This window comes from Neovison vison, chromosome 3 (assembly GCF_020171115.1).
Source record: "Neovison vison isolate M4711 chromosome 3, ASM_NN_V1, whole genome shotgun sequence".
NCBI classification, from domain to species: Eukaryota; Metazoa; Chordata; class Mammalia; order Carnivora; family Mustelidae; genus Neogale; species Neogale vison.
The window spans coordinates 89,924,475-89,952,130 of NC_058093.1; the positions used below are offsets into that span (position 1 = coordinate 89,924,475).

The window sequence follows — 27,656 nt, forward strand, 5'->3', positions numbered from 1 at the left end:
TCTACCCATTCACCCAGTTGTTCAAGCCAAAACATTGGAGTCATCCTTGCTCCATTCTTTCTCTCAAATCCTTTGATTCAAACTTTCAGGTGTATTCTAAATTGGACTACTCTCTTTAAGGAGCAAGCCTGCATCTTTATCTGCATGCTTTATCTTTCTTCATAGAATCTATCACTGCCAAACAATATTAAATAGTATTTGTTTGCTTATTGTCTGCTTCCTTCAATAAAATGTAAGCTCTATAAAAACAGAGATTTTCTAGCTTTGTTACCTGCTATATTGCTAGCATCTAGAGCAGTGCCTGACAGAAACTAGCCATGTTAAAAAATATATATATGTTTGTTAAATGAATAAATAAAATGAACAAATACTAAGACAGTACTTTCTTTCTCAGGGAAAAATTAAATGTGTGGTTCTTTTTTTTTTTTTAACACACCCATCCTTTCAAAAAGGAACTATTTATGAATAGGAGTTATTTAAAGGCAATTTTTATTTTTTATTTTTTTTATTATTATTATTATTTTTTTTTTTGGTGCACCGTTCCTGGAAGTACTGCAATATCAGGTCGATGCGTGGAGTGGACTAAGCAAGCTCCTATTCCATCTTAAAGGCAATTTTTAAATGATCCAACATCTACTACAATTTGAACTCAATTATTAGCAATTTTGAACTTCGATGGACATATCTGAATTAGGGGAAAAAGTATTTCTATAGCTAAGATAGTTATTGTCCTATAATTAGGAAGACGATGAAGAGATTAAAAGGGGCCATCTCTCAGTAACCAATCTTTTTTTTTTTTTTTTTTAAAGACTCTATTCATCTATTTGTCAGAGAGAGAGAGGGAGAGAGAGCGAGCACAGGCAGACAGAATGGCAGGCAGAGGCAGAGGGAGAAGAAGGCTCCCTGTCAAGCAAGGAGCCCGATGTGGGACTCGATCCCAGGACGCCGGGACCATGACCTGAGCCGAAGGCAGCCGCCTAACCAACTGAGCCACCCAGGCGTCCCTCTCAGTAACCAATCTTAATTGGTACCCCTAGACCATCTGCTACTTCGAATATTCCCCAATAACCTAAAATTTGAATGAATTATCCTCTGAGAGTTTGAAATTTACTAATATAACCCTTTAGTAATCAGTTAAATTTCTTTCATTTTGTTTTTTAAAAATCACAATGCATTATTTATTTCATTTTACTTACTGAAATTTGAATACAGTATCATTCTTAAATTTGAAAATTCAGTAAAATACCTTTAGAAACACTGGAGAGTCATATCCAAGCATCCCTCCATGGGTCATTCATTTATTGAATGATGAACATGTGCCAGGTAAGGTTTTCCAGATAATAGGGGAAATTATGTCCTTGTTCTGGTAGACCAGCTCTTTAAAAACAAAGAAACTATGAGAGCTGTTCATTTGCAAAATGAAAACCTTTTTGTGTGTGTGCATGGCATGATATTACTGACTTAAATTGTTTCTGTAAAATGGTCCTTTTTCCTCAGAAACAGCATATCTCATCACTTTTTAATCATAACATTTCAAATTGAAATATACTCTAAAAGAAGGTACTTGCATTTCACTAATAAGGTGTAAATAACAAAAAAGTTCAAACTGTTAAGAAGTCTGTGGCTAATGCAGGTGGATAACTAGTTTACCTGATGAGTTTTTATGATGCCAAAGACAAGATTACAAAACACAATACTATACTAATAATATGCCAACACTAAATTCGTCATCATCTCTTAAAGCCAACTCTACTTTCTTTCTTGTTTCTTTTAATAATACCAGTATTCTCCCCATCACTCCCCTCTAAAATTTCTGCATAATTCTGAATTCCATGTCCCTTCTTGTCTATATAATTTAGAACATGTAATTCATTGCATGAATCCATCTCTACTTAAGAACTCAACACCCCCTATTTTAGATTCTTATTACCTATTTTCTGAGAAATTAAAATAGCATCTCTGTATCAATAGTGCCAATATCCAAAGCCTATGTCCACAAGTTTTCCTTTTTTATTGTGTCATGTTAGTCACCATACAGTACATTATTAGTTTCTGATCCATGTTTCATGATCTATTGTATGTGTATAACACCCAGTGCTCCATGCAATCCATACCCTCCTTGATACCAATCACCAGGCTCATCCATCCTCTCAATTCCCTCCTTTCTAAAACCCTTCATTTGTTTCCCAGAGTTCATAGTCTCTAATGGTTTGTCTCCTACTCTATTTATCCCTCTTCATTTTTCCCTTCCTTCTCCTAATGTCCTCCATGTGATTCCTTATGTTCCATAAATAAGTGAAACCATATGATAATTGACTTTCTCTGCTTGAGTTATTTCACTTAGCCTAATCTCCTCCAGTCCCATCCACGTTGATGCAGAAGTTGGGTATTCATCCTTTCTGATGGCTGAGTAATATTACATTGTGTATACGGACCACATCTTCTTTCCAGTTGTCTCCTGAAGGGCATCTTGGCTCTTTCCACAGTTCAGTTACTGTGGACATTGCTGCTATGAACACTGGGTACAGATGGCCCTTCTTTTCACTACATCTGTATCTTTGGAGTAAATACCCAGCAGTACAATTGCTAGGTCATAGGGTAGCTCTACTTTTAATTTTTTTGAGGAACCTTCACACTCTTTTCCAAAGTGCTGCACCATCTTGCATTCCTACTAACAGTGTAAGAGGGTTCCTCTTTTTCCACAACCTCCCCAACATTTTTTGTTTCTTGTCTTGCAAATTTTTGCCATTTTAACTGGTATAAGATGGTATCTCAATTGTGCACAAGTTTTTCTTAAAAAGTTTGGATTGTCTTCTTTGTAATTAAAAACAAGATTAATAACAAGGTCTCTTTACACAATAGAGGATGTAGTATGTTCTGGTGATTCTCTGGGACTTAAATTTCTCCTCATAATGTCTGCTTCCAATAGGACTGTTGGCATACATAGCCATTCTTTATGCACTGCATCAGTCTAAACAGGAACAAAGATACCTTCTTCTTTCCCCTAACTCCTTTCCAACCTCACTCCAGAATGTGGTAGCATTGCCTATTTATTACCTTCCTGTCTGATACGAATTATATTATATAACACTTTTTAAATTTATTTACTTATTAATAATTTATTTATTTATAATAATTAATAATATTTAATTAATTAGTTTTTTATTTAATTTTTAAATTTTTAAAATTTCTTTTTAGTGTAACAGAATTTATTGTTTATGCACCACACCAGTGCTCCATGCAATACGTGCCCTCCATAATACCCACCACCTGGCTCCCCCGACCTCCCACCCTCTTCCCCTCCAAAACCCTCAGATTGTTTTTCAGAGTCCATAGTCTCTCATGGTTCATCTCCCCCTCCAATTTCCCTCAACTCCCTTCTCCTCTCCATCTCTCCATGTTATTTCTTAAGCTCCACAAATAAGTGAAAACATATGATAATTGACTCTCTCTGCTTGACTTATTTCACTCAGCATAATCTCTTCTAGTCCCATCCATGTTGATATAAAAGTTGGGTATTCATCCTTTCTGATGGAGACATAATACTCCATAGTGTATATGGACCACTTCTTCCTTATCCATTTGTCTGCATGAAAAAATGTTCATTATCACTAGTTGTCAGGGAGATTCAAATCAAAACTACACTGAGATACCACCTTACACCAGTTAGAATGGCCAATATTAACAAGACAGGAAACAACGTGTGTTGGAAAGAACATGGAGAAAGGGGAACCCTCTTACACTGTTGGTGGGAATGCAAGTTGGTGAAAGATGGATTCTTAACCCACTGAGCCACCCAGGCGCCCCAGAATTATACCATACTACTTTAAAAGTAAAAGTGAGTTGGGGGAATTCAGAGGGGGAAAGAAACCATGAGAGACTGTGGACCCTGAGAAACAAACTGAGGGTTTTGGAGGGAGGGGGTTGGGTATTATGGAGGGCACATATTGCATGGAGCACTGGGTGTGGTGCATAAACAGTGAATTTTGGAACACTGAAAAAAAATAAAATTAAAATAAAAAGATTTTTTAAAAAAGTAAAAGTGAAAACAATTTAAAAATTTAATGGGAAATGTGTCTACCCATATAGTTTTCTAAGTGTCATTTCCAGCTTGATCTTAAAGCACAGTTTTGATCACAATATACTTTCTTTCTAAAATTTATGTAGTTTCCTAGTGCACCCCAAATTAAAAATAAGTTTATCATCTTGACATTCAATGACTTATATATGCAGTCTTTCCTAAACATAATTTCTCAGCTACTGCAACCTCAGAATTTGAAATCCAGTTCTTTTCATTTGGTGACTATCTGATCTTAAGCAAGTTACTTAACTTTAACTTCATTTTCTTACCCATAAAATGTAGGTAATGATAGCACCTGATTAATAGATATGTTGTAATAAACTAATAAATGTAAATCATGCATTATAGTGTCTGGCTCCTAAGATATACTCAAAAGAGTTTAACCATGTTACTGTCATTATGAAGTACTTTCACCATTCATGCATGCTCTACCCTCCAGGAAACTGAAAAGTGAGGTCACTATTATCCCAACATATTCTAGTCCTTATATCTATGCTTTTGATAAAATTGTTTGTTCCACTGGAATTTCCATCTCTACATTTCCATTTCTGTTCCTCTATTAAGGCAAAGCTGAGATCAAACGCTATCACCATTAAGGAAAATTTAATACTACTAAATAGGTAGGTCTTACTGTGTGTGCTGCTGTAACAAAATAGCTCAATTTTGGGGCACCTGGGTGGCTCAGTGGGTTAAAGCCTCTGCTTTTGGCTCAGGTCATGATCTCAGGGTCCTGGGATCAAGCCCCACATCGGGCTCTCTACTCGACAAGGAGCCTGCTTCCTTCTCTCTCTCTGCCTGCCTCTCTGCCTACTTGTGATCTCTGTCTGTAAAATAATTGGATAAAATTAAAAAAAAAATTAGCCCAATTTGGGTGACTTGTGAATAATAGAAATTTGTTTCTCAGAGTTCCAGTATCTGGGAGTCTGAGAACAGGATACCAGGTTGGTCTGGTGAGGACTTCTGGGTCACAGACCTGTTTTACTTTTATATGATGAAAGGGGCTAAGGATCTCTTTGGAGACTCCTTGGTAAGGCATTAATCCTATTTATGAAGGCTTAACTACCTCTCAAAGCCTCCACCTCCTTAGTATCATCACCATTAGGAGTTAGAGTTTCAACATATGGATTTGGGGGGGGGATACAAACATTCAGAACATAATAACATATAGCTAAATTTTTTTGAAACTCAATGCCACTATCCATCTTTTATAAAAGACATCAAACCAGACTTAAAAAATATAGACCTTTTATATATACTTTAACCTTTCTACTAGATTATATTTTTCTTAAAGGCAGACTATTTTATTAATCTTCAGATTCCAGTTGGATACCTTAGATCTGTAAATAGTAAATAATAAAATAAAAATACAATAAATAAACCATTTCCATCCAAACAATAGTTTAGCATAAATACATTGTGACAAATAGTGCGAAGATAAATTAAAACATAATTGTAGTGATATGCTTTTTTTTTCTTAGTTAAACTCTGTTTTTAAGGCAGTTTAATCTTTCCACATTTGGTTCATGTTTTATTTTATAATTTATAAAATGTGATATAATAGTTTCCTCTGATATATGGTATGATATTCCTAATGTTATTCAGTTCAGTAAATATATGTTTCCATTAAAAAAATAATTGAGGGAAAAACAGAAACAAATTTGGCCATCTAAATTTCCAACATGAAAAGAAAAAAAAATTAAAACCCATTACTTTTTTTTTTTTCCACTTATATTAATTTCATTCACATTTTAGTTTGGCTGACTTTGCTTTCTACTTTGTTTCTGAATAATGCTTTTCCTCATTTTTTAAACTACGTAATTTCCTAATACTTCATATTCAGCTTCTTCTGATTTTTGCACAAATTTGGAAGATTTTTTTTTTTTTTAAATTTATGGTGTCTTTATACAGATTCCTCTACTTTTTGTTTCTTATTGTAACTCACCCTCCTATGGCAGGTTGCATTATTTTTTTTTTAAGATTTTTATTTATTTATTTGACAGATCAAGATCACAAGTAGTCAGAGCAGCAGGCAGAGAGAGAGAGAAGAGAGAGGAGGAAGCAGGCTCCCTGATGAGCAGAGATCCCAATGTGGGGCTTGATCTCAGGACGCTGGGATCATGACCTGAGCCCCTGAGCCTAAGGCAGAGGCTTTAACCCACTGAGCTACCCAGGCGCCCTGGTTGCATCACTTTTTATTACAAACTGTTAGCATTCTTATTTCTTATTTCTATCTTCATCCCATTTTCATTATTTTTAGACTTTATATAATTTGTATATGATAAAAGTAAAACTTTGAAATTCCCTCTTTCTATTATTTCAAGTTATATTTGTTAACAACTGATTCCTTGGGCTGCACAGAAAATAGTTTTCTGTTTTCTTACACATTCAGCCTTACTGTGACTCTTCATTTTATATATTTTACATGTGAGTCATTATTTAACTTTTATAGAGTTGAAACTGATATTCTTTTGTTTTATTGTTTTTTCATCTTTGAATCAACAGGTATTAAGGTGCAGCTACTGAACTTTAGTGGAGAAATTGCTCACAATTGCAGAGAAATTAGAACACAATAAAACTAGTTAATAAACATATAGGTATATATCCATGTACATGCATTTATTATAACATAAATAATTGTCAGGTTGACATTTATGTGTAAGTAACTGAATCCATAATTCTAATAATATAAAAGGAAAATGGTTGAACTTATATTCTTAGAAATGAATGGAAGAATAAGAAGTTTAAAATAAACCTGAAAAAATGAGTTTTATTCATTCTGAAAACATTCATTTAGAGTGAACCATCTGTCAAAATCATATTATTATAAGTATATACATATACATTTAGTATATTCCTGACTATGAGAGGATAAGGATATGTTTGCAAAGATGTGGTTATAGTGGCTTGGGATTTAAATAGGGATTTTTATAAATCTACTCAGATTCATAGCTTCTCCATGTTTCCAAGTTTCTCTTTTTAATGTACAGTTTTCTATTCAGTCTTCAAAAATTATAGAGATAATTAATGTAACACGTGTAATAGAAAAAATAACCACACCCTTATCATAAAGAGCATAAATACACATCCTTATAACTGTTTGGGAGAGAAAATACCTGTTTTTTATGCCATTGACATATGATGAATGTTGAAGAAGATGAGGACAATTTTCCTTCCCCAACACGACAATTTGACAGGCTGTTGGAGAGGTTTATTCAAGTGAAGTCTTCGTTCTCTAAGTTAGAATATTCATTGAGTGCTTTCTTATGTTTCAATCTCTTCTATATGGAAAGTTAATATTTATTACTTCTCACTAAATGTCGGTGTATGTATTCCTTTGACTAAAGTTATCTAACATGTTTTCCAAATATTCCTTTGGAAAACCTGTCCACTGACTCTAAGGATGGGATTTTTTAAAGAACATCACATATATTTTGATGAGACTTATATCCTTATTACCCAAGCTAATGGTGCTCTTACCTTGGTATGTGGAAGTTTGAGGTAATGATAAACACTGGAGATCAGACTTAGTGTGGGTTGAGGCAAATTACCTATGCAGACTTTCATGAAGCAGGAAAAAAAGATTTATATCCTTAACCCCTGAGTATTTTTGTGGGTTCTTGTGCTTCACTGGCTTCCTCCCATCACCAGAAGTAGGCGTTATGTTACTTGTGTAAAGAGGGAAACCACAGCTAATAATTAACTAAGACACATGAACGTTAATTCAATGAAGCACATCACAACTAACAAGCATCCTTCCTCCAGTGTGTCATTTGAATTTTTAAAGTCACCATTATCAAATCAATCTACTTCAAATTATGAAGCATCTGACTTTATTGGTTTTCTGTTTATCAGAAGTTACAGAATCAGTGGTTGCTATATTTTACATTAAAACAATCAACTATTTCGCTCAAAAAGCAACTATAAAAATCAGATAGATTGATCAGTTCTGTCAAGTAAGCATTGACTGTGTTGACCATTAATTAATTTTCATCTCAGTTTCTAAGGGGAATAAGTGTTCCTTCATATTCTAGCCTCACTCCAAAGAATGTTTATTACATAAGTAAATTTATTGACTAGTAGCCAGTTAAGAAGTTATTGTCTACATCTGGACTTGTCATAAAACTTGGAAGCAAAGAAACTTTCTGTAGTGGTTCACTTTTTAATGAGAGGCAATTTCACTAAAGGTCATTTCAGTTGTCAAATGAAAACAGTAAGTACTGACAGGCTTGCAATATGTTTTTGTTAACCTCATAACACGGCCACCTAAGACCCCTTCATAACCTGAGAAATCTATGATCCGATAGGTTTTAGGAGTGCTTAGGTCAGCTGGAAAACAACAGGGGTGGGAGTGTTGAAAAGGGACTAAGTCTGGACTTCTAAATTAGGGAATGGCAAGAACAAGCATTGCATGGATCAAGATGGATTTAAGAGATTAAGAGAAAATCCAACTAACTAACCAAACTTAGATGTGGTCCTTTGACAAGGTTATGTCAAGCAGATATAATCCACAATTTTATTAATTCTTCTGAGAGAAATCATTATTGTAGAAATTATCTCAGCATTTTAGAGACTTCTTTTTTTGTTGGGTTAATCAATTGCATAATCTCATTGAGACTTTATTGTTGTTTGTTTTGATGTTTTTATTAAATCAAAAACTTCTAGTGTCTCTCTGAAGGAGGAGAAGAATTTTATCCCTTGATTGAGTTAACTACTTAGCAGGTAAAATCCAAATACTATTCTATCTGCATAAAACACAGGCAGCCTGATATCTCTACTCACATCAGAAATGATGAGGACCATTAAATAATAATTTTAAAGTTCAGAATTATTTAATCATATTATTCATAATATACATATTTACCTTTCTCCTACATTCTCAATGTTCAGTGTCAGTTTCTTGAATAATCAAATGATGCTTATGAGACTTTCTGTTAGCCAGTATTTCTCTGGATTCCATTTTTCAGTTAAGAAAACCAAATTACTTTGTAATATTTCACCAAATGCTTCTAAAGAAATCTACCCTGCAAGAATTCCATGTGTCCATTTTACGTATTCAGAAGTTTGTATTGAATAACCACTGGATTCTAAATGCTAGAGATACAGCAGTAGAAGTAGAAAACAATAAATTAGAAAAAAGGTAGATACAATATTTGGTGGTGATAAGGGAAAAATGAAGTAGGGAAGGTTTATAGGGAGTTTGTTTATAGAGTTTGTAGGGACTTGCAAATTTTGCAAAGTAGTGTAGTAAGAGAAGTATTCACCAGAAAGGCAACATTCAAATAACACCTAAGGGAGGTGAGCGAGTCAGGCATTCTGATACATATGGGGTGATTACTCTAGGAACAAGGAGGTGCTTCTGAGATGGAAGCTTATTTGGCTTGTTGTTCAAGGAATGGTAAGAAGGGTGGCGGGTCTGGAGGGAAATATAGATCATGCAGGGCTCTATAGGGCATTATAAAGGCTTTGGCTTTTATTCTGTTTGGAATGGGAGCCTTTTGAGAGAAGAAGACTGACTTGATTGACATTAACGTTTTAAAGATATAACCCTGGCTGTTGTGTTGAGATAGACTAAAGAGGAGGAGGGCATTGATGAAAGCAGAGAAATCAGTTAGAAGGTTCTTGGAATGATCTAGTTGAGAGATGATGGCAGCTTGGAGTGGGGTGGTAGCTAGTAATAGTCACTGAGAAACGGTGGGATTTCTGATAGGTTTGGCATCAGAATCAAAGATATTAACTGGTACTTTGGATGTAGGGCAGAAAAAAAAGAGGAATTGAAGATTTTCAAATTTTTTTATTTCCTAATTAGCACAAAAGCTACCCTGATTTATGACTGTATCACTAAACTCTTTCAATACCTTCACATGATAATTTTGGTCAATTAGTACATATTCATTAAAAACTCATGTATCCTAACATGAGCAAAGATGAATTGTTCTAAAAGTAATATCAAGCAAATTTCTTTAATTTCTACAATCTTATTTTCATGACTATAGAGGAAAACATGGAAAGAAGTAGCTCAGTAATCATGGGAATGGGGGTCAGTCAAGGAGCCAGTGTGCTTGAAGCCACACTATGGGCCTATGAGCTTTACATGTTTAACTCTAGAAAATCCATTTCTGGCTTCATACGTCCACTTCAAAAAGGCATGCCCTTGCTCACAAGGGAATCTTATAACACTGAATGGAGATAGGTAACCCCAGATCCATCCTCATTGCTAAAAAAACAAAACAAAACAAACAAACACAAAACCAAAACAAAACCAAAAAACAAATAACAACTCACATCACTTACTTTATTTACCGACAATGAAAGTAAATAGCATTGTCCTCACATTTACACAACACATTACAACTAAGAAAATAAAGAATACAAATGCTCAATGGTCTATGTTTTCCTTAAAGAAGTGAACTGAAACATATAGTGAAGCATATATAAAAATCAGTAAATACTTCTGCAAACTTTTTTTTTTATTTTAAAGATGCATTAAAATATAAGGATAAGTTCTAGTGAGTGATGTAAAATTCAGAAAATATTTTGACTCTTATTGAACTTGCTTCTTTCTCTTTTATTCCAGAACCTACAGATAGATTGCCTATGCTATTAATTGCAAATTCTGAAACAATTGAGGTTTTCTATCTCAATGGAAGTAAAATGGCAACCTTGAGCTCAGTCAATGGAAATGAAATTCATACTCTGGATTTTATTTATAACGAAGACATGATTTGTTGGATTGAATCAAGAGAATCTTCGAATCAGCTCAAATGTATCCAGATAACAAAAACAGGAAGATTAACAGATGAGTGGACAATCAATATTCTTCAGTCCTTTCACAGTGAGTATTTCAATTCATATTCAATTCAATTCACCCTTTAAGGATTTCATTTATCAATAAACAGGATTCTTAGATTTTTCTAAAATACTATTTGGCTATCAGAAACCTATATATGCAAATATGAATATGCTTAAATAAATGTATTCACTGCCTGTTTTGAATATGCACACACATAACACTTTCACGTTCACGTAAGTAGTAAGTTACAGAGTTAATTTTAATTCTTTCCTTAATGCTTATTACAGTGTCACTTAAATGAGAATTGTAATTTGCCACTGAGTGATAGTTCACGATGTGGTAGTGAAGGTGGGATTTTTAAAAAGCAAGAAACAGAATTGATAATTATAAGCTCATCAGCTGTAGTGCTTGTTAAAATGCTTTAAAACTATCAGATTTATGCTAATTGGTAACAACTACCTGTGTTGACTTTTTTCTTAGCAAATCAGAGTTTTTATTCATCTTTAAAAAGAGTGATCTATGATTTTGATTTACTTTGATTTCTCATGCCAGAAATTCACAAACTAGCAACTGTACTTCCTACATATTACCATAAATTGAAATCAAATTACATTGTTACACAGACCCACACATTAGTTTCTCCTTTTGTGCTGGTGCTTGCTCTCTCTCTCTCTCTCCTCTGACCTCTACCCCTCCAACATAAGAGTATAAATTTTATTTGTGCTTGCCTGGAGAAAATTGTATGCATGAGAAATTCAAGATATGTCCACTTATTTTATGATTTACAGGAAAAAAATATTCTTGAAAAACACTGTGAACGTAAAAGTTGGTAGAAAATAAAGAAAAATGTGCAGTCAAGTTAAGAAGGAAAAAAAGTGCGGTCAAAGAATAAATATAGTTCTCAGATGTAGAATGGTTAATGATATGGATTCAATAATCATATTTTATTAATATTTTTGACATGCAATTAAAGGAATTACTATTAATCTTTATTAAACATAAGAAATAATACCATGTAATATGTAATAAGTATAATTATATTAAATGAATCAGTGGCAAAAATTATAAAAATGGAATATAAAAGTATGATTGTATGTAGTTAAGTGAACATAAATAAATGTTTAACAAATCAGATCCAATGCTTTGAAAATCCTCTTAACATAAATAAAAATTGCTAAATCCATTTATTGTGACACTGGACCACAATGCCTAGTGAAAGCAGTAGACACTGGGCATTTTCAATGGGTCTATGGAAAATGATAATTCCTAATAAATTATAAATCACAAGGGCTACCTGCACAAGGAGTGCTGCTGTGTGATTTGAATATTTCATCCATTGGCTGAGCCAGCTGTTGGAAACTGTTAAAAAAAAAAGACCCCATCTAATCCAAATGCATTTGTCCCTCACAAATGGAATATTGACAGTCAGATAGCTAGGATATTCACTAAGTCGCCATGTTAAATTATCTTCCAGCTTCACTTAAACAACTTTTCTACATTTAATATGCTTTATTAGTAATAGCAATTTCTTCTATAATATGTATTTTTAAAACTATTTTTTTAACTATTTTTTTTTTTAGTAAATCTAGGGATTTACTAAATTGGTCAAACAATTGCTTATTAGAACATCTACAGAATATAGTTTGTAACTTAGATTGCATTTGAGTTATATGACAATTCTTGGCAAATCTAGAAAACCGAAGAGATTTTTGTTAAGCAATTCATTGAAATGCTGAATAGAACATTCATTTTGAACAGTAAATAACAAATGCAATGGAAATCTTCTAATTGGAATAAATATTTTTTGACAAAGTAAGATAAAGTCATATTTAAGCTATACAATTTCAGTCACTGTAGAAAAGAGTAATTAAATGTGTAAAAGTAATTTAATGATGGGAGTAGAGAAGAGGTGTGAGCAAGGCTGGGCTCCTCTATCATTGCTTGTAAACCAAGCATTTTATCAACATGTCAGAGAATAGCTGCCATTGTATATGGTGGGCTTTTCATTCACTGTGACAATGTTTGAGTTGATAATGAAGTTGGAATATTCCTTGCATGTATAATTACATAAAAATCCCTGCTGTACAATATAAGCAGAAATAATGAACTGATGGGAGTATGCCTGAATACCTGTCATGATCCACTCTTGAATAGATGCTTTTCTCTGAATTTGCCTGAGGAAAGCATTCTTTTTTGAAAAAAAAAATAATTTTTTTTTCAAAAATTTACTGTGAGGAAAAAAGCAGTCATTATATGTCAAACTGAGTTGCATTTAAATTTTGCATAATTGTTTATTTTAAAAGTTGTGTAATATTTAAATCTATATTTACTATCTCATCTCACTGGATACACAGTAAATTCCTATATGCCCTTCCTGTTTTGTCATAGAAAAAAATTTTAGCTACAGATTTCAGATATAATAGACAATCCTGAGTGGCTAAAACAAAGACAGAGATGGAAAAGCTAAATGTTATGTTCTTTCTTCTACATTAGAAAGGCAGATACTGGTACTTTCAGAGAAGATGCCAAATCTCCCACAAATAATATATATAACTGCTGTGTGTGTGTGTGTGTGTGTGTGTATGTGCGCGTGTGTGTAGCTAGTTAATATGACATATTCCTGCAGGGATCTGGAATTTTAGCAAAGTGATCAGGCCACCCATTGAGTTCTAAAAAAATTAAAAAAATTAAAAAGGTAAGATGGAAAGAGACACTCAAAATTAGTAAAGATGATCTGAGGACACATTTCCAGAGAACTTTCAGTATTTCCTTTCTTTACCATATGCTTAATGTTGTAGGCACTGATATTAAATTAAAACCTTAATTTTTACATTAAACTTGGATGGATTTATACTTTGAAATAAGTAAGCCATTCTGATTAACAATCAGTATGTAATCATAAAAGACTGTCCTGAATGCCTAGTAAAAAGAAAAGAAGAACAGGGGCATCTGGGTGGCTCAGTGGGTTAAGCCTCTGCCTTCGGCTCAGGTCATGATCCCAGGGTCCTGGGATTGAGCCCCACGTCAGGCTCTCTGCTCAGCAAAAAACCTGCTTCCTCCTCTCTCTCTCTCTCTCTCTCTGCCTGCTTCTCTACCTACTTGTGATTTCTGTCTGTCAAATAAATTTAAAAAAAAATCTTTAAAAAAAATAAAAAAGAAAAAAAAGAAAAGAAGAACAAAACAAAAACAAAAAAGCACTCTCAGCACTCTGTTCCTCTGTAAATTTGTCTTTACTGTTAATTCAGTTGTCAGGCTGCAAAGAACTAAATTACTGGGGCACCTTGGTGGCTCAGTGGGTTAAAGTCTCTGCATCCAGCTCAGGTAATGATCCCAGGGTCCTGGGATGGAGCCCAGCATGGAGCCCAGCATCCAGCCTAGCATCCAGCCCAGCATGGGGCTCTCAGCAGGGAGCCTGCTTCCCTCCTCTCTCTCTGCCTCTCTGCCTACTTGTGATCTGTCTGTCCAATAAATAAATAAAATCTTAAAAAAAAAAAAGAACTAAATTACTATTTATTGCCATTTGGCAACATGCTTGAAACTCACCAAAGCAGATATTAGACCTGTGCTATACTTCAATTGTTATTTTTTTTCCCTATGAATTTGGTGAACTATACCTTGCATAATAGAAATGTATTCCCCCACAAATTGAGGTTATGTAGAATTTTAAATCATTATTCTCATAGTATGCTTTTGTCTAGATTTTCATGTCTGTTTGTTTCATTATAGATTTTAATAATCAAATGATCCCATCATGATGCCATATACCAAGTAGAACAAAATATTTTAGTTCTTTTTTTTAATCTACCAATTTGAAACTTGGAAGTTAAAATGCTCTTTTCATGATGATTATATAAGTTTTGATCCTAAATATGAAATCCATGACATGTAATTACTGAAACCTGTTTCTGTCTTAATAAACTCTATTGTGATAGAAGAAAGAAGGAAAAGAGGGAAGGAAAGAAAAGAGAAGAAAAAAAAGAAGCTATTATTTTTATAACAAATAGCCCTAGTAAAATAATTTCTGAAATAGTATTTATTTGATAATTTTTCTCTATAAATATACTAATATAATTGTTTACTTTAATCTTTTCCTTTTATTTTGCATTTCTTTAAAAGAATTTATGTTAAGTAAAATGGGCATTTTTTTCTCCTAGTATTCCTTGACCATTACACATTTTTAATGTTGTAGACACATTTACAATAAGCACTTAGCATCATCTCTAAAGACAGTGAGAAGTAGGAGCATAGTTAGGCAATGTAATAAAACTACCATGTAGCACTTCAGTTTTTGATTAAGATTCTGGGTTTTTAATTTTAAATTTTATTTTTCTCAAGCTCTAACATCTTGTGACTTGTACATTTATTTTAGTACTGGTTTATATTTCTATCACCACAATATATGGGGTAAAACGAATGGTGAGTTGATATGGTCCTAGCTCTGTTATTAACTGGCTGTCTGACCTTATGCAAATCATTTTAAAATGAAAGAACTTATTCACATAACTGCTGAGATCCCGCCTGGATTTAAACATACTTTTGCCTTCCATTACTTGATGTTTGTTTTTCTTGTAATTTGAGATATTTCAGTGTGTGTGTGTGTGTGTGTGTGTGAATATTTATTTCTTCTCCCTTTTTATTCCTTTCTTATTTTTCTCCCACCTAATCACTCACATTAGGTACACTTCAGTCTCTTTATAATACAAGTTCCTAAAACATGCTCCTTGGGACACATGTTCTGTGCTCTGTAAGACATTTTTGGAAAAATGATTTTGTGGTCAAATGGGTTTAGGAAATTTTGCATGCTATGGAACCTATTGGAGATTTATATGTATGTAGCATGTTAAAGATTATTCAGAATTCTTCAATAAAATACCTGTGTTACTTTGTGTAGCCCAGGATTTCTTTTACTTAAGTACTGAACACTTGATTGATATTTTTGTGGGTATGACTGTGAGTGTGTTTCTTTGGGTACTTGTTTCTAAGGAGGTGATATGAGTGTGTGGTGTATAGGCCTAATATGTATCAATATCCCAAATATCTAGGGTTTTATGTTTTCCACTTTGAGAAATATTGTTTTAAATGTCTTAAGGAGAATCACTCAGATTGGATTCTCTCATCATTTTTATTTATATATTTACTGTCTTTGTGGCTAAAGAGCTATACAAGCTTGTGTGCAAGAAGCTGTAGAGACTGACTCTAATCACAGTTTTCTAGCTATTTCTTCCTAATGGCCCAATTCATTTTAGTCTGCACTCAAAGGATATAGGGCCCAGATACCACATACGCTGAGATTATGATAACACACCAGAGTCTGTTTCAGAATTGGAGCTGATAGGAATCAGATATGCAATAAAGATTTGCACATATGTGAAATTCATTCCAGGAAAAGCCCTAGCCTAAAAGATCATTTGTGTTTGAGGATGGTAACAAGGAGTATATGTTAATACTAATTTTAAAATACAGACAGTGTCTGGTAACTTTTAAATTTTAAAACTTTTTTCCAGAGTTAGGTTAGAATATGGTGACAAAAACTTTTGAGGATAGAAGAGCAATGTCAGTCAAAGAAAAACAAATACCATCTGATTTCACTCATACGTGGCATTTAAGACACAAAACATGAACACAGGGGTAGGGAAAGAAAAATAAGACAAAAACAGAAAGGAGACAAACTATTAGAGATTCTTAACTGGGAAACAAACTGAGGGAGGTGGGTGGGGAGATGGATAGCTGGGTGATGGGTATTAAGGAGGGCACTCGATGCAATGAGCACTGGGTATTATATGAAACTGATGAGTCACTCAATTACCTCTGAAACCAGTAATATTCTCTATGTTAATTAAGTTGAATTTAAATTAAAAAATAGCAATGTCAAGGGACGCCTGGGTGGCTCAGTTGGTTGGACGACTGCCTTCGGCTCAGGGCGTGATCCTGGAGTCCCGGGATCGAGTCCCGCATCAGGCTCCCAGCTCCATGGGGAGTCTGCTTCGCTCTCTGACCTTCTCCTCGCTCGTGCTCTCTCTCACTGTCTCTCTCTCTCAAATAAATAAATAAAATCTTAAAAAAAAAATAGCAATGTCAAACAAGGAGATGGTGATACAGATGGTGAAGGATTTTTTTTAAATGTTTGTGAAAGACAGGTCTAGATTAAATAAGTATGTATATACTGTGTTGGAGGCATATTCATAGCTATTCTAGTTTTCAAAAAGGTAGCTTTCAATAGTGTAGTCCTGGTAATTTTCTAAGCACCTCCTAAAACTTAGAAGGCCTCAACTCCATTATAAAGAATTCCCTTTGCTTTGATTTTGTGCTTAACAAATAACTTTTAGGTTTGGTTTCTCACATACCATAAATTCCTCTTGGGAGGAATTTGTTAGGAGGGTGCCCGTTAGTAATTGTGTCACTGGAACATCCCATCAGTAGTTATAAATTGACAAATTGACATTCTGGTTGATGTCTTGGTCTCCTGGGAGTCTGGTAAACATGAAATAATTCTCCAAAGACTGCTAAGCCTTTGGTTAACAACTCAAACAGGGTTCCTAAAATTGCAACTCTAATGATTAAATGTGGGCTTAAGATATTCTGTAAATCATTATCCTTTTAATGATAATATTTACTTGATAAAATTGTGTTTTCATCTTCCTTCATGACCATCAAAACTAAGCAACAAAGGGTTATGTCTGGTAGGAGGAAAGAAGGCATCATTTCATTCTACTGACATAAACATGCAGGTTTTAAAAATAATCTTTCTATTGTTTGCTTTTGTTATCATAAAGAGAGATACTTAGTTGTTTCTGAAGTTCTGAACAGGAACAACACTCAGTTAAATTTTTAAAAAGACATTTAAAAATGAAATAAGTCTTTCTTTTAAACTTTTCTCTGTATCAGATGCAAGTTTTACTCTCTATACTCTTTGAGGATTTGATTTGTAATAAGAATATAACTGACTAAATTACAATTATCATGGGTATCTCCACAAACGTTCTGAACTTGGACAGGTGCATTATGATTGTGATTACTCACACAAAAGGCCATTGAGAATTACATCAGGTACTTAGATATTTTCTGCAAAGATGTTTGTTCCTAAACTATAGATAATTGTGGCAAAATGCTTCTAATGTGTGAATTATGCAAATAATCATCTCAGTGTTCCATCCCATTCTGTGTTAAGCCTGAGCTTTTATTTTGGGACTCTGAATTAATGTTGGCCATCCTATTTCCATGAGATGAGATTCACACAAAATTATAAGGAGAATCAAGGTAATTATTTTGATAAACACAAGCTCAATTTTCCAACTTTTTCCCCTTGAATTATATTGGCTGATCCTGGACAGAGCCAGTTCAGTTCTAGACCACCATAATAAAGTGAATAGCACAATAAAAACAGTTGAGTTTTTTTTGTTTAATTCCCAGTGAATATAAAGGAAAATTTTACACTATATTATAGTTTGTTAAGTGCACAATAGCATTATGCCTTAAAAAACAATGTATATAACTTGCTCAAAATATAAAGGGGAATGAACCCTCTTACACTGTTGGTGGGAATGCAAGTTGGTGCAGCTTCTTTGGAGAACAGTGTGGAAATTCCTCAAGAAATTAAAAATAGAGCTTCCCTATGACCCTGCAATTGCACTACTGGGTTTTTACCCCAAGGATACAGATGTCGTGAAAAGAAGGGCCATCTGTATCCCAAAGTTTATAGCAGCAATGGCCACGGGCGCCAAACTGTGGAAAGAACCAAGATGCCCTTCAACGGACGAATGGATAAGGAAGATGTGATCCACATACACTATGGAATATTATGCCTCCATCAGAAAGGATGAATACCCAACTTTTGTAGCAACATAGATGGGACTGGAAGAGATTATGCTGAGTGAAATAAGTCAAGCAGAGAGAGTCAATTATCATATGGTTTCACTTATTTGTGGAGGATAACAAAAAGCATGGAGGACATGGGCAGTTAGAGAGAAGGGGTTTGGGATAAATTGGGAGGAGAGGTGAATCATGAGAGACTATGAACTCTGAAAAACAATCTGAGGGGTTTGAAGTGGCGAGGGGTGGGGTGGGAGGTCGGATTACCAGGTGGTGGGTATTATAGAGGGCACGGATTGCATGGAGCACTGGGTGTGGTGCAAAAACAAGGAATACTGTTATGCTTAAAATTAAATAAATAAATATATAAATAAAAATAGAGCTAGAAGGAAAGAGAAAATGCCTGCCACTGCTGCTAATGCAACTTCATAATAATAAATATCATTTATGTAATTTATATAAAAAATAAAAAACAAGATAAAATAAAATATACTTATAATATACTTGCTTAGAATAAAATAAACTGATTGGGTGGTACAGTCAGCTAAGCCTCCAACTTGGTTTTAGCTCAATCATGATCTCAGGGTCATGAGACTGACTTTGTTTTTGCCTCTGTTCTCAGTGTGGAATCTGCTTGAAATTCTCTCTCTGGCTCCCTCGGCCCCTCTTGCTTGTGTTCTTGCACTCTCTCTCTCAAAGTAAATAAGTCTATCTTTTATATATATACCTTATTGCCAAATAATGCTAACCAACACCTGAGCTTTCAGTGAGCCATAAATTTGCTGACAGAGGGTCTTTCAGTGTTGGTTGATGGCGGATCAGGGTGGCAGTTGCTGAAGGCTGAGGTAGGTGTGGCCGTTTCTTGAAATAATATAGTGATGAAGTCTGGCACGACAGTGGGTTTTTCCTTCTGCCAACAACTTTGTAGCATGCAATGCTATTTGATAGCATTTTATGCACAATAGAACTTCTTTGAAAATTGGAGTCAATCCTCTCAAACCGTTCTAATGCCTTGTCACCTAAGTCTATGTAATATTCTAGATACTTTGTTTCCATTTCACCAGTCTTTTCCATTTTTCCATTTCACCAGTCTTTGAAGCATCTTCACCAGGACTAGCTTCCATCTCGAGAAAACACTTTCTTCATCCATTCAGGGTTTGTCATAATAATGCAGCAACTCAGTCACATCTTCAGGCTCTGCTTCTTAATGGTATTGACTGGCAGGGATAGTCACTGTGTGTAGAGGGGGAATGAGGTGTTGTTTTTAATATCCACTAATGAAGAGAGGCGTTTCTGAGAAACTGACATTTGAGCGGATATCTAAATGCAGCGGGGGCACAAACCATGCACGTTCAGATACTCTTCTCTTGAAGATCAAGTACAGATGTCCTAAGGTAGAAGCTTTTTGGGCCAGTGTGAGTGGACTAGTGTGAGCAAAGCAGATATGAGGTGGAAGAAAGTTTAAAGACATAAGCCAGGGGCACCTGGGGGGCTCAGTGGGTTAAAGCCTTTGCCTTAGGCTCAGGTCATGATCTCAGGGTCCTGGGATCGAGCCCCGTGTTGGGCTCTCTGCTCTGCCAGGAGCCTGCTTCCCTTCCTCTCTCTCTCCCTGCCTCTCTGCCTACTTGTGATCTCTGTCTGTCAAATAAATAAATAAATAATCTTAAAAAAAGAAAAAAAGACATAAGCCATGTTAAGGACTCTTGGAGTTTATGCTAAATGTGTTAAGAAGTCATTGGAGAGTCTAAGGAGAAGAGTGATATTTTGGAAAGTAAAAATATAGACTTAAAATTAGACTAAGACCTGTTGTTGATTAGAACCCTGAGGAAGAAACAATACAAATGTCCATTGGAGTCATCTTCTGGGTGGTATTCATGGTAAAATGTTACAAAGAGGATACATTCCATAAAGTTTTGTCTAAGAATGAGCTAAATTTTAGCAAACTTAGATATTTATAAAAATATCAGTGATATCATTTTGAAGGCATTAACACGAGAGTAAATTCCACGAGTCTTTTCAGTTTGTTAAGACTCCCCCCCCCCCACTGACAATCAAGTGTAACACAGAACTCAGATTATAAAGAGAACACTGTTTTCTTTTTTGGTGTCCTGATATAATCTGGGTTTAAAATGATCCTTTAGTTGAAAGATCAGTAAAGAAGCTATAGCAGCCGTCCAAAGGAAAGAAAACTGTGTCTTGACCAGGTAGAGTAGTATTAGAGATGGAAAGAAGTGTATTGTTCCAGGTAAAGCTCTTAAGTTTTGTGATAGATTTGGTCTGGGGTAGATTGAGAACTAATATAACTGAAAGAAGGGATGAGCCATTTGAGATATGAGCCAAGTAAGAATGCAAAGTTTTGCCTAGTGGGAAAAACACTTGTACAAAGTGGTTTTGTTTTTTGTTGTGTGTTTCATTTTGCTTCATTTTTGCTGTAGAGAGAGAACAACGCTTGCATGTTTTCCAAGTGCATCCACCATAGGAAAGAAATAAGATTGGTTTGTAGTGCAGGTTAGAAGATGGAATTGAGAACTAGCAGAACAGTGAAAGGCCAGTCATCTTTGTTCCTTCCTCAGAAGAGAAAACATAAGAACACTGAAGACTAACTGAAATACCTAGTATTTACCACCATCCTGTGTCAGAAGCACTTTGCTTTTCTTTTCTCATGACACATACACAGATTGTATGTAGAACTTTGTGACTATTTGTATAAAGAATTGGCCTTGATGATCATTTTGACTACATTTCATGTGTTTAAGAAACAGGTGTGGTGCCTGGGAAGAGGCAGTCTTTCATTAGTTAAAGGGAAAGGAGAATGTTCTGTAATATGTAAGAGTCTATTCCTGATTAAGGATATGCCTGCCCACAGTACACCCAAATTAAACTTCTGTAATACCATTTTAATTATTATACCAAGCAGACAGAGACTTTGTTTACTCAATTCAGTTTACTTAATGTCATGTAGGGATAAAGTGAGTACATGTTTCTTGAGAAAGATTATGGTGACATATAAAAATAAATGGAATTACATCTCATCATTCAGTGAGCATTTTCAAATGTTCTGGCAAAGAGATATATAAAACTTAAATGTTAATTTACCTCTTAAACCAAAAGACACATGAATTGAGGAAAACAGTTTATAATTTTACCATTTTAAAATATTTATTTTTACCTTCTCCTCTCTGTATTTACATTACAAATAATATGACTCTCTTTAATGAAGGCAACATCACAGCTTGAGGGACAATCTTTTTGTGGTAATAAATATGCCAAGTTAAAATATTCATAATATAAGAAAAGAATAGACATGTGGCTAGAAGCAATCTGAGTCTGGAATGTTTCTGATCTTCTGTAATGTCTTCAAATTTTCTATCATTCTTGGCATCTTCACCTAAGCTAGACTATAGCTTACATGTATTCCTCTAAACATAAGTGTATGTTTAATTTTGACAAGGGGAATATGTGTAGTATGTTTTCATAGGCTCTCCTTGGCTCTGACACCCTTCAAAGCCACCATCTCTTTCCTGGAATTTACAAAATCTTCCTAACTGGTCACCTGCTTCAAGACTTATCCCTTTTATCCATACAACAACTAGAATGATCTTTTTAAAAAGCTAAACAAACATCTAACTTTTCTGCTTGAAACTGTCCCCAGGGATTTTCCATTAAAAACTGCAGATTGAGCAAAAGTGTTTATATTATATCTGTTCTTATTTGGAAGCCCCTGTAAATACTATAAAGAAATGTCTTGGATTTTATTAATCCAAAAAGAATGAAAGAAGAGACAAAAACATGTGAGATAATTTTGAACAATAAGGAACAGATGATTAAATGATGAATGAATTGTTTAGTGTTTCTCTGCTTCGCTGAGTGCAGATGGGATGCCAAGATGAAGAACCCCAAAGAGCCTCAAAAATAAATGTGGGGTTATAGGATAGGATGACTAATAAGTGGATTAGCTTAGAACCTGTTTTGAGAACAGCTCAACTACTAAATCCCCTCCCGTAGTCTCCACCAAGAGGCAGCATCTTATCCCTTACATTAGCAGAAAATGAGATGTTTGATTTCTGAGGCAGTTAAATAATAAATGTCTAGATTGATAAAAAAAAAAAAAAGGAAGACCCAGGATAATTGCTATGGAGCGAATTAGTACAGATTGGAACAAAGGGATGTCAGGCAACAGGGAGGATGTCGAAAGAAAGAAATATTAATAGATGAACGTATTTTTGGTTTTCTGTTTTTGTTTTGTTTTGGCTTTTTTCTTTTTTCCATTTAGGGAGGAGTTTTGGAGTTCTTTTGTAGAACTACGCAATAATAAATTGTACCAAAGGAAAAAACAACAAGAAAAAAATGGAACTCTAAAAAAACAAAAGTTTTTCAAGGAAGGAAGTATGAAACTATGAAACTTTTCTTTGCTTTTCAACAGAAATGTATATAGTCATAATTGTATGAACACTGAATATTAATATCACTAAAAATTAAGATTGTGGGAGAATGAAGAGAGAAAGCATGAATGCATAACTCTATGTATGTGTGGAAGGGTATAAAGAATTAAATCCTTATGTGTAACAAAAAGTCATAGATTATATAAAGAACTTTAAAGATGCTAAAATTACAGTAGAAACATATGGTTGTGAATATGGTTGAGATAGCTAAAACAAGAAGAGTAGAGGTGAGGGAGGGACTGCTACATTTTACTCTCAGCCTTGATGGGGTGTTTCACTTTTTAAATCATGTACATTTACAGTATGATAAAAATAAAAATTGCATTTAAAATAAAAATCTTCCCTGGATTTTTAATATAATGTTTATGAAATCTGCCCATCTACTGTTGTTTGTGTATACCTGCCAGTCTCTAGTACCTCATCTATTCTTATTCATTTATATTTTAGCCATGATACAGCTCCTCACATTCCGGTTCCTCATTTTGAGAATATGCCAAGTTCAGTCCTGCTTGGTAGGCTGTGCCCTCCAATCTCCACATGGTCAACCATCTTATTTTGAACTTAGTTAAAATGCCATACTTCTACAGATATACTCTCTGACCAGTCACTCCATAAGTTATTAATACTATCTGACACTGCCCTTCTTGAGAAGGGACCTTGTAAGAGGCCCACACCTTGATCAGGCTCAAATATATTTGTTTCAGCACAGAACTATACTTTGAAAAAGTAAGGCAAAATTTTTCAAGAGAAACAAGAAAAGTTATCTTTAAATCTCCCAGGTTTCATTTATGAGCATTTATAGAGTATCCTCTGTGTTTTAATATTTATTTGCACTACAGGTAATTTAAAGGAAGCAAACCAGTCATCTGTAGAGACAGTTTAGATCAGATATGCTTCTATAAGTGATATCCAGGTGATAGGAATCCAATAAAATCTCTTTAAAAACTACAGGCATTTGACTAGTATAGTAGTTATCTACTGCTGCATAACAAATTATTATTAACTTAGTGGCTTAAAAAGAGTACCTATTACCTTATACTTTCTGTGTGTCAGAAATTCAGGAGATGCTTAGCTAGGTGATTGACACAAAGTTTCTTGAGGTTGTAATCAAGATGTTAGCCAGGACTGCTAACAGGCATCCAATGATTTAACTGAGCTGTAAGATTTATTTCCAAGCTCATTTTTGTGACTGTTGGCAGTAGGTATCTGTTCCTTGCAAAATGGGCCTCTGCACAGCGTTGCTTGAGTATCCTCATAGTATGGCATTTGGCTTTTATCAGAGTGACCCAAAGAGGAAGAACTAAAGGAAAATTATAATGCCTCTTATGGCTAATCCTTGGAAATCACACTGTGTCATTTCTATCACATTCTATTCAGTACAAAGAAGTAACAAAGAATATCCTGAACTCAAAGGGAAGAAAAGTAAGCTTCACCTCCAGAAAGAAACAGTATCAAAACATTCGTGGGCATATTTTAAAGTTATCAAACCCATTATATGTCCATCTTATCATTAATTATTTAAGATTTTATTTAGTAACATGCCATTCCCTAGTAATAAATATTACAGGAATGCACAAAGACATAAACTAAAGGGCAATGTTTTAGTCCTTCTGCCTCTGGAAGGCAACTAATATTAACAAAATACTTATTTCATGTCATTGTGTTGAATTCTTAATATTTGTTTTCTGATTTAATCTCCTCACCACTTTGTAAATTGGATATTATGTTCATTGAATATAAAAACAATGACTTTGATAGATGTTAGTGACTTTCTCAAGAACATACTTTAAGTAGAGTGTTAGACTGAAATAAATTATATATACTGTTTGCTTTGCTTTAGTGGAATCACACTAGTGATTTGATCCACTTTGGCTACACAAAAGTTTTGTTTGATACACACAATGGTTTATAATTTTCCATCTTTATTTATTTTTTATAAACATAAAATGCATTTTTCTCCCCAGGGGTACAGGTCTATGAATCGTCAGGTTTACACACTTCACAGCACTCACCATAGCACATATCCTCCCCAATGTCCATAACCCCACCCCCCTTCCCCGACCCGCCTCCCCGCAGCAACCCTCAGTTTGTTTTGTGAGATTAAGAGTCACTTATGGTTTTTCTGCCTCCCGATCCCATCTTGTTTCATTTATTCTTCTCCTACCCCCAACCCCCCACGTTGCATCTCCACTTCCTCATATCAGGGAGCTCATATGATAGTTGTCTTTCTTTGACTTATTTCATTAAGCATGATACCATCTAGTTCTATTCACATCGTCGCAAATGGCAAGATTTCATTTCTTTTGATGGCTGCATAGTATTACATTGTATATATATACCACATATTCTTTATCCATTCCTCTGTTGACAGAGATCTAGCTTCTTTCCATAGTTTGGCTATTGTAGACATTGCTGCTATAAAGATTCGGGAGCACGTGCCCCTTCGGATCACTATGTTTGTATCTTTAGGGTAAATACCCAGTAGTGCGATTGCTGGGTCGTAGGGTAGTTCTATTTTCAACTTTTTGAGGAACCTCCATGCTGTTTTCCAGAGTGGTTGCACCAGCTTGCATTCCTACCAACAGTATAGGAGGGTTCCCGTTTCTCCACATCCTTGCCAGGATCTGTCATTTCCTGACTTGTTAATTTTAGCCATTCTGACTGGTGTGAGGTGATATCTCACTGTGGTTTTTTATTTTTTTATTTTTTTTAAAGATTTTATTTATTTATTTGACAGAGAGAGATCACAAGTAGACAGAGAGGCAGGCAGAGAGAGAGAGATAGAGGGAAGCAGGCTCCCTGCTGAGCAGAGAGCCCGATGCGGGACCCGATCCCAGGACCCTGAGATCATGACCTGAGCCGAAGGCAGCGGCTTAACGCACTGTGCCACCCAGGCGCCCCTCACTGTGGTTTTGATTTGTATTTCCCTGATGCCGAGTGATATGGAGCACTTTTTCATGTGTCTGTTGTTCATCTGGATGTCTTCTTTGCAGAAATGTCTGTTCATGTCTTCTGCTCATTTCTTGATTGGATTATTTGTTCCATGGATGTTGAGTTTGCTAAGTTCTTTATAGATTTTGGACACTAGTCCTTTATCTGATATGTCGTTTGCTAATATCTCCTCCCATTCTGTCAGTTGTCTTTGGTTTTGTTGACTGTTTCCTATGCTGTGCAAAAGCTTTTGATCTTGATGAAATCCCAGTAGTTCATTTTTGCCCTTGTTTCCCTTGCCTTTGGTGATGTTCCGAGGAAGCTGTTGCTGCAGCTGAGGTTAAAGAGGTTGCTGCCTGTATTCTTCTCAAGGATTTTGATGGATTCCTTTCTCACATTGAGTTCCTCCATACATTTTGAGTCTATTTTCGTGTGTTGTGTAAGGAAATGGTCCAATTTCATTTTTCTGCATGTGGCTGTCCAATTTTCCCAACACCATTTATTGAAGAGGCTGTCTTTTTTTCCATTGGACATTCTATCCTGCTTTGTCGAAGATTAGTTGACCATAGAGTTGAGGGTCTATTTCTGGGCTCTCTATTCTGTTCCATTGATCTATGTGTCTGTTTTTGTGCCAGTACCATGCTGTCTTGATGATGACAGCTTTGTAATAGAGCTTGAAGTCCGGAATTGTGATACCACCAACTTTGGCTTTCTTTTTCAATATTCCTTTGGCTATTCTAGGTCTTTTCTGGTTCCATATAAATTTTAGGATTTGTTCCACTTCTTTGAAAAAAATGGATGGGACTTTGAAAGGGATTGCATTAAATGTGTAGATTGCTTTAGGTAGCATATACATTTTCACAATATTTGTTCTTCCAATACAGGAGCATGGAACATTTTTCCATTTCTTTGTGTCTTCCTCAGTTTCTTTCATGAGTACTTTATGGTTTTCTGAGTATCGATTCTGTGCCTCTTTGGTTAGGTTTATTCCTAGGTATCTTATGGTTTTGGGTGCAATTGTAAAGGGGATTGACTCCTTAATTTCTCTTTCTTCTGTCTTGTTGTTGGTTTAAAGAAATGCAACTGATTTCTGTGTACTGATTTTATATCCTGACACTTAACTGAATTCCTATACAAGTTCTAGCAGATTTGGAGTGGAGTCTTTTGAGTTTTCCACATATAGTATCATATCATCTGCAAAGAGTAATTGTTTAACTTCTTCTTTGCCGATTTGGATGCCTTTAATTTCTCTTTGTTGTCTGATTGCTGAGGCTAGGACTTCTAGTACTATGTTGAATAGCACTGGTGATAATGAGCATCCCTGCTGTGTTCCTGACCTCAGCACAAAAGCTCTCAGTTTTTCTCCATTGAGAATGATATTTGTGGTGGATTTTTCATAGATGGTATGTGCCCTCTATCCCTACACTTTGAAGAGTTTTTATCAGGAAGGGATGCTGTACTTTGTCAAATGCTTTTTCAGCATCTATTAAGAGTGTCATATGGTTCTTGTTCTTTCTTTTATTAATGTGTTGCATCACATTGATTGATTTGTGGATGTTGAACCAAACTTGCAGTCCTGGAATAAATCCCACTTGGTCGTGGT

General features: G+C 34.9%; 1 protein-coding gene across 1 annotated transcript in view; it reads left to right on the top strand.

The window, feature by feature from the left end:
- Positions 1 to 27,656, top strand: part of LRP1B (LDL receptor related protein 1B) — a 1,985,448-nt gene that overhangs the window by 926,065 nt on the left and 1,031,727 nt on the right. Inside the window, exon 6 of the mRNA XM_044242553.1 lies at positions 10,656 to 10,913. Within this exon, the coding sequence (XP_044098488.1) occupies positions 10,656 to 10,913 (258 nt within the window). The remainder of the gene's footprint in view (positions 1 to 10,655; positions 10,914 to 27,656) is intronic.